This window comes from Ambystoma mexicanum, chromosome 3p (assembly GCF_040938575.1).
Source record: "Ambystoma mexicanum isolate Mex_15411 chromosome 3p, UKY_AmexF1_1, whole genome shotgun sequence".
Taxonomy (NCBI): Eukaryota; Metazoa; Chordata; class Amphibia; order Caudata; family Ambystomatidae; genus Ambystoma; species Ambystoma mexicanum.
Window position 1 is genome coordinate 789312245 of NC_090925.1, and position 8494 is coordinate 789320738.

The window sequence follows — 8494 nt, forward strand, 5'->3', positions numbered from 1 at the left end:
GACAAGAGACCAGATACCTGCCACACTTCCACAAAGAACACTCATTCACACGTCCAATGTGTAATCTGATTGCAAAAGTGGAACACACGAACGTTGCACAGTGCAGGAAAGAACACTTAACAGACAGCATTCCACCTCCATAGCCTCTATTTATGCAGAGGTCACCACTTAGCTTGTCAGAAATGGCAGGACAGACTCTACACCTGGAAAATGTGTGTGTTTGAATGGCTTAAAGGCTTAATGCATGGTACGTGACAATTAGATTTTTTAAAAAAATAATACTAATTGCTCTACAGTTTGAAAGAAGACGTCAGAAAAGCCTGAGTCAGCAGGTTGGAGGAGCCTGGCCAGAGAGATAAGTGTCCCCGTCTTGACTCAGCACAATTAGCTCACTGGGTGGGACTTGGCCGCAGCCCTATAAATCCCTTGGACTCGGGCAACTCTCCAGTAGAAGCAGCTTCCAGCAGCAGAATCTGACTCAGCAGACCACAGCACCACCCGACCCCAAAGCAAAGATGGTTCACTGGACAGCAGAAGAGAAGGCCGCCATCGCCTCTGTGTGGAGTAAGGTGGACTGTGCTGCTGATGGAAAAGAAACCCTGGTCAGGTATTAAGAGCCAATCCTTATCACAGACCACGCTCCACTTCATGTATTCCTCCAGGTTTTCTCCCCTCACATTCCTACTGCCTACCACCTTTTCCTGACCTAGCTCTGACTAATAACCCCTACTTTCGATTTCTCCAACTTCCATTTTCTATCCTTTCTCGCTTTCTTCTGAACACTTTCTCTTATGCCTCTATCTCCCGGATTACTGTAATTTGGAACAAATGCTGTTGCTTGCTAAACCAACCTCAGATGCAGCTCTGTCTACCTCCAGTCTGTGCAGGCATTGCCATCTGCCCCTCAGATTATTTCTCCAGAATGTTTCATATGTTAGTTAGCTGGTGTAGTTTCCTACTAAAGGATGCTGGGGGGTCACTGTCGATTCTGGTAGACTCTGTCACTCATACAGTGTCTGGAAATCTGCCCTTTTTCTCTCCCACTGCTACATTTTCATATCTCTTCAATGGTAATTAAGAGTTTCCGTTGGCTGCACCAATCCTCAAAAGTGTAGTTGCAAAGCGGGGATAGTTATGGGCATTTAACAATCCTTATGTTGCTGGTTGACTCCATGTCACTGGGCCCACCTTCCCCTGGTCTTGGGCTTTCATATGTCAATTAGTTGCATTCCGGAAGTTGTTGTCTTGGGTCACTTCAATTAAATACAATTGACTGAAGTAAGACTAAAATGAAAGCAAAGCCTAGGAACTGACTAGGATACCCCAGTGACATGAACCAATCCAGACATATCTGATCTCTGATCCATATGGTACTGATTATCCCATCCGCCTGAGCCAGCATATGCAATGTTGGGAGTTGAGCTCCACATTATCTGAAGAGCCACAGGATGCAGACCTCTGACCTGGAGTCTTGTCTTTGTGAAACACAGTAAGACCCCTACGCACAGGCCAGGGTGGTCCTTGCCCTGCCTGGTTACAGTCACTGTTCAATCTCATTTCTTCTTGAAAAAATATACTAAACCATTGTTAATATTTTCAACACGGGTCTCCTGTAGAGGGTTGTTTGGTGAATGTATTTTATATATCGTTGTTACCAGTTGGTGTTGTTATCATGCTGCACAGTGTTAAAGTCTTCTCTGCCGAAATGTTTGTGCACAGCTGTGCCAGAGACATCTGAAGATACCTCATTAAATCTTGGTGCAGCATTGTGTGATTTGGGCACTTGAGGTGTCCTTAAACCTTCCATAATGTCCTGTATTAGGGCACCCATGTAGTCTGCAGCCTGTACCAGAGTTTGCTTTTCAGGCATAACAGTGATAGCAAACATCAGTGCCTTAGTCGCTGCCTGCTGTGGAACCTTGGCCAAAATGTCATGAGAATGGGCGTTTGTAGTGGAGTCTCGCGTAGATCCTGAGGGTAGGATCTTGTAGCCTCAGGTGGAGTCTCAGGGACCTTGTGAGTGTATGATGTTGTAACCTTATATGCAGTCTCATGCGCAGGATGAGGGTTGGGTGTTGTAGGCTCCGGTGACATCGACCGAGCACTGAGAGGGTGTGATGTTCAAGCCTCAAGTGGAGTCTCATGTACATCAAGAGATTGGGGTGTTCTAACCCCCGATGGAGTCTCACATGTACCATAAAGTTTGGCTGTTGTAGTGGTACATGAAGTCCAATGTTCATCTCAAGCGCGTAGCGTTGCAGTCTCAGATGGAGTCTCATGTATTGGTCTGGTGGCTCTATTGCCCAAAAGGTTGTTTTCAAGATGTTGCGTTCCAGCAGATTGCTAACTGCCTACACTTAGCTGTCAGTACCTTAGATGGGTGGGAGTCAGGATGACAGACGAGGGACGGTGACTCTTGAGGATTGGACCTTGGAAGAGTTTCTGTTTGTAGAGGTAATTATTTCTAGTCAACATTTCTGGTGATTCTCGGGCCTGAATGTTTGCACAATATTGTTTGCTAGTCATCTATTTTTCCAGTCATGGGTAAGAGCTCAACAACGAAACCATTCGGATATTAAGCATATGTTGACCCTCACTCTTGTCTCAACTCTTTTAGGGTGTTGGTTGTGTACCCATGGACCCAGAGGTACTTCAGCAGCTTTGGAGACCTCTCCACTGCAGCAGCCATCAATTGCAATGCCAAGGTCGCCGCTCATGGCAAGAAGGTCTTGTCGGCTCTGGGAAGTGCAGTCACCCACATAGATGATATCAAGCACACCTTGGCCAAACTGAGTGAGATTCATGCTGACACGCTCCACGTGGATCCCCAGAACTTCCGGGTAAGAGGAAAAGTTTTCTGATATGTCACAATTTGAGGAGGGACTGATACCAAGATGAGGGGGGGCAGCACCTTCAATTAAACAGAGGCGTGACCTCTAGGGGAGGTGACCTCTCAGGGCACTGGCACCAATAAGAAGGCAACACCCATCTGAGGTTACTACAAAAGTGATGTAGAGGTGCTGGGAAATATGAGACGGAGAGGGTCAGCGAGAGAGTAAGAGAGAGCGAAAGACAGAGAGAGGGAAAAAGAGCCTTGATCGCCCAGGGACGGACACCAAGAGCAGAGACAATGTCGATAGCCCATGTGGCTCTAGGGCTCGACTAGTGAAACATGTCCTTTTTGCTGATGAACCTATTAAATACTCTCTAATACAGTTTCCCATGTCCGAGGTTCTTTCCCAATTCACGGCTGCGCAGCCCCCTGGTGATGGGTATCTAGCATGGAGAGCATGTGGGTGGTGGGCTACAAATGAACACAGCAGGTGTCTGCCCCTCCAACAACCCAGCACATGCAATAATGCTAGCCTACATGCATGATGCTGTGACCAGGACCGGTGGGTACCGCGGACATGCTGGGGGAAGCTGCTTGCCCAGATATTTCTCCTAAGGGAAAACAGTTACATTTCACTTTCTCCCATTTTAGACCAGGGGGGTGTTCTGGGGGGCCTGGGTTTGATAGGGTATCGATGACCACGGTTTTCACCACCATTTGAGGTTTTTCAGATATGCATATAAGAGAGCCAGACAGATAGCCTTTTTTTCTTTGCTTAGGGTTTTTGGGCATAGTTGCCAGTAGACAAGGAGCAAGGAAAGCTGTCTCTAGACTGGAAGAGTGTCATGCAGAATACAAGACACGCAGAGTGCAGTGCACAGTAGCAGAGTGTTTAGCTTATTTGGTGAGGTGCGGGACAACACAGAGCAGGTGTCAGTCAGAGATCCTGTTGCAGTTCTGGGAGGAACTGACATCTCTAATAACAGGTTGGCATTCTATATGGCGGCTAGCATTGGATGTGCTGGGGGGGTGCGCTGTCCAAAGGAGTTTCAGCATGGATGCCTAGAATGCGGTGGCCAGACGAGCATAGTGTAGTTGAAGTATTATGCCTGGTGGTAATGCCCGGGGGATAGCAAGTAACTCATAAACAACATTTTAGAGCGGCAAGAGTTTAGCGTAAAACCCTGGACATCTCTCGAGGTAGACACTAGCTTGGCGGCAAGCAGATTTTCCTTCTTGATTTAATCCTCTCTTTAAATAGGATTCTCTTGTTGTGGACTTTTTATTTGATTCAGTGTATCCCTACTTCTGGGTCCAATTGATTGTGTGCACATATTAACTGTTTTAGGGTATGCTCTAAATTGGAGGGAATGCACATTCCGGGAGAATTGACCTCCAATCGCAAAATCCCAGAGGCCTTTGTGGATGAACACTGTGTCGCCTGATCATGTCACAGAGCCTCCATATTCTGTAGATTGTGGCATGAGTTCGACCGCACAGTGACATAATAGCAGAAGACTCGAGTGCATGCTATTCAACGAGTCTTGACTGTTTTTATCTGTGTTTTTATGACTTCTACACATCATAGTGCCTTTGGATAACTGACTGAGCCAGTGTTCCCCCAGCATATGACTATGCCTATCCCATGCTTTCATGAAAGCTAAAACTGTTGGCTTTGGCAGTGCTTGTTTATAAGATGGATGCTTGCATTTCTGTTTCCGCCAAATGATATCACCTTGCTTGACTCAATATACAGTTTTGTTATTTCTGTCTGTATTTGATGGTGTGTGAGTATTCAGTATTTGTTGAGGCATGTGCTGCCCAGGTGGTGCAACCTGGACGGTGTCTGCCCTCATCCCTTGATAACGGTCCTGTGGGATTTCCTACTCATGGCACCATCACGAACATCACTAACAGAGCTTCATATTTTCCTCCCTCAGCTCCTGGCAAACTGCTTGGTGATCGTCTTGGCCCGCAAGCTGGGAACCCCCTTCACCCCTTCGGTCCACGCCGCCTGGGAGAAGTTCCTGGCTGTGTCCTGCGCTGCTCTCTCCAAGCACTACCACTAAACGCCTGTGATTGGTGGCCTGTGAGTGGTGGTCTGTGGGCGCTGGTCTTTAGCTGATGTTCTGTTGGATGTTCTGTTGGCATAATTCTGTGGATGGTGACCTGTGCCACAGCCTGTTTTTTCATCTGGAAATGTGTGAATTTGTTGTGACATCAATAAAGCGATTCAGTGCCTTTCTAACAAGCTGTGTTCTGTTCTCCTTTGCTGGGGCCCCAGGTATTTACATTTATAGCGAGGCCGACAAGTGTTCTTACTATGGGAAGCAAATTGTGCGCCTGGAGGTTCTCATAATTCGAAGTGGCCTTCGCACAAATGAGTCCTCAAATGTTACGGAAAGAGAAACAACTCTGTTCTAGTTGAAAATGTTAACACCAATGTATTCAAAATTTGCACTGTAATATATTGTTCAACGCTTGCAGAGAGTCAAGCAGCGGATTGTTCTACACAAACCTAGCAGCCTTTTCAATATGGCCACCATGTTGTCTTAATGTCGTGCCAGTAACCTGTGACTGACAACCCTTTTTCCACAGTCCTTTTTGTATTCCCAGTCGGATGGCCCACACCCCAATGTGTAAACCTCCTGGCTTCCTTAATGGCCATCGATATTGCTCATGAGTAAAGCCCTTTCTGTTGCTGGATCCGTCGCCACTGGAACCTGCAATGGTTTCTAGAATACCCCGCTGACTGGGGAAGCCAATAGATGTTTTCCCTTTACTTGCATCCCTCAAGGCAGTCCTCCAGCCCCACGGTAGGACGCCCACAGTTATGAAGGGGGTGATCATCTAGAGAGCATCACAATATGGCCTCCTTATCCACAGCAATGACTATGTTCATGCCTGGCACAATACGACTCCTGAAAGATTAGAGATAAAGATAAAGAGTCTTACCTATCTTCTCCCAAGGCCCATCAATGGCATGTATTGGCCAATGGCATAGAAGAAGGAGCTGGCTAGCTACTGTCAACAAGGAGGTGCACAAACCACCATCCCATCGCACATACACAGGTGAATTTCATTACTCACATGGCTCCTGCCTTCCTGACAGCTGAAGAGGACATGGAACGCTGCTCAAGGTTGAGGGGAAGGACTCTACCACTTTTTCAGGGGAACTGGGGGTGTAGAGAACTGGACACTACCACTTCTTCAGGGAAAGCAAAGGCCTAAGAACTGGACACTACCACTACTTCTTCAGGGGGACTGGGGTCTAGAGGAGGGGAACGCAGTTTGTAGAGGAACTGGCAGGCCTGGCTCCAGCAGGGGGGCCAGGCCCTCTCAAGGCCACCACCTGGCCCCCCTTGAATAGAGCCCTTGCCAGTGGTGTTAAACACCCGTAGGATGCACGGGTGGACTGTCCTAAAGGGAACTCTGGAGTTTTTCTGGTAGGCCTCTGCACCATTGGCTTCTTTTGTGTGGTAACGTATTTATTTCCAAATGTTCTCATAGGAAAAGGGTTGGACTTGCTGAAAATGTGCAATATGGGGCCCACTTTGAACATTATTTCCAAAGCCTCTTTTGGCTCCCAGTCCACCCCTGCTGGGAGGAGGGACGGGGGACTGCAAGGGGTATTTTGCTCTAACGTGCTGCAGCAACGTCAGTGCTATTAGCCTCCTGAAGGGCTGCTCTGCAGAAGGCCTGGCCATGGTTTGCTTGCTTGGCCTGGGCAGTGATTTATGCCCCTCAGCCATGAAAACACAAATGACTGGGGCGATGGAGGGCCATTCACACCTTTAAGTGAGGCAGAACACTTGCCCAAGAAGGCTGCCTACAACTATCTAGCAAGATCCTGGTTTGCTTTTGTTCATAACTGCACTGTTCATCTCACATGTCCAGTCCAAGCTCTCAGTTATCACGTGGCTATTTTCTGGAACCTAAAATCACAAGTTGATTTATGTAATTTAAAATACGTTTATTTTTCGTGGGAATATAACAATTGTTCCCATCATGCTTAATTAAATGGTTTACTGTATCAAACACATGGAAATATTTACAGTGGGACCTCACATGTGACAAGGGGGCAGGGAGTAGGGCGGGAGGATTGTTCCCACCCCCGGATCAACATTTGCCTTTCAGAAGATTAATCATGAATACCTGGAAAATAACACAAGAAAGGAGTGTTTCCTATAATGTTGCTGGTAAAGTAAAAACGCGGTATTTAAATATTACCCAAAGAGTGCAATCAGAGGTGGATTGAACAGTCGGTCAAGGGACAAATGGCCAAGGTTTCCCTGTCGCTCTGCCTCTCTCTCCCCCCAAAGACAAACAGCCGGGGCTGCACAGGGCCTCCCAGTAGGTCTTAAAGGTTTAATGGGTCTCAGTAGCAGATTATTCACAACAGGAAGTGATTAGAGATGAAAAAACGTAACTGGCTGTCACCATTGCTGTGGTACTTTTTCTTTAAATTATATAAGGTTTAAATAAGCTATTTAAGTGTGTTTGTTGGGTGATTAGAATGTATGGGGTACATAATAAGCTGTGTGAAACAATGACCATGTCATGCATTTCATTTAACTTTGTGTCTGTAGGAGATTTTTTGCATGTTCTCATTAATTTTCATGCTGGAGCTTGTAGGTTTCCATTCAGGAAGGGGAAAATAAAGCTACTATCATAGGGGTCCTTTACCAAGTAAAGCGGAGTGGAAAAAGTGGCACTAAAAACATTTACTGCCACTTTTAATTTGCTGGCGGTTTTATTATGATTTGGTAGGTGGCGTTGGAGAGAGGGGCGGACCTAACACATTTGCCTGCTCTTACACTACTCCCTGCCAAATCTGATTGGTTTTCCAACTGCATGTATTTTTATGCTGGTGGAAAACCAATGGATTTCCACCTGGTAAAAGCAGGCAGTTTCCAGACGAATCCATCATATATGGCGACCACAAATGTTAATTGTGGCAGGAGTTTACTCTTTTCCATACATATTATGGAAAAGCGAAGTGCAAAGGGGATTCTGCCTGTGTTTTACTATTTACTTTTCTGTTACTTGGTGGAAACAATCCCAATTACATACAGGGCCCCTTTTGCAAACATGTGCACACATGAGTGGTCCCCTCCATCCACTTTAGGATTCAAAACAAAATCACCCCGTTTCTGCAATAATGTATACATTGGCAGGTTGATTTATCATGTGACATGGCTTTTTTGTAAAGGAATATGTATGCAATTGAGTATTATTGTATGTATTCGAAATCAAACTTCAACACAAATTAGAACCAACTTGAGATAGCAAAATGCATAGTCTGGTTCCTAAATTTCATGCTATGCTCAAATTCTGGATTTGCCACATAAGCAAAGTGTATACTCCTGGACAAATCATTTAATGTCACTGTGCCTTACCTGCCAAAATTAGGTGCCCCTAGATGTGATTCAGTTTTCAGTAAAATCTACTGCAAAAACGACTCACTCATGGTTTAATAGATGGGCATCGGAGAGGTCAGGGGCCGACAAGTAGACACAATCACATCTTTAAAATTATAATTGCTTATTCATAGCGCGCTTAATACCCAGAGGTTTCTAAGCGTGGACCCGGGGCTCGAACTTGTGTTGCTCTGCGTCGTCTTGCTTCCAAGATGACTGTGTTGCCCTGAGCTATCCTCCC

At 46.1% G+C, this 8494-nt stretch overlaps 1 protein-coding gene across 1 annotated transcript; it reads left to right on the forward strand.

Annotated features, from left to right (window-relative positions):
* Window positions 1–434: 434 nt before the first annotated feature.
* On the forward strand, window positions 435–5084 carry LOC138580888 (hemoglobin subunit beta-2-like). The gene is made up of 3 exons (XM_069651782.1): window positions 435–607; window positions 2618–2840; window positions 4774–5084. Exons 1-3 carry the CDS (start codon window positions 516–518, stop codon window positions 4900–4902), a joined length of 444 nt encoding a protein of 147 aa, XP_069507883.1. The 5' UTR covers window positions 435–515; the 3' UTR covers window positions 4903–5084.
* The last annotated feature ends 3410 nt before the right edge of the window (window positions 5085–8494 follow it).

What these genes read in the sequence shown, in the direction of transcription:
- LOC138580888 (XM_069651782.1), top strand. Translation starts at nt 516, where the DNA reads ATGGTTCACTGGACAGCAGAAGAGAAGGCCGCCATCGCCTCTGTGTGG. An exon ending in GGAAAAGAAACCCTGGTCAG is followed by an intron (nt 608 to 2,617) that starts GTATTAAGAGCC and finishes CAACTCTTTTAG; the next exon opens with GGTGTTGGTTGTGTACCCAT. An exon ending in TGGATCCCCAGAACTTCCGG is followed by an intron (nt 2,841 to 4,773) that starts GTAAGAGGAAAA and finishes TTCCTCCCTCAG; the next exon opens with CTCCTGGCAAACTGCTTGGT.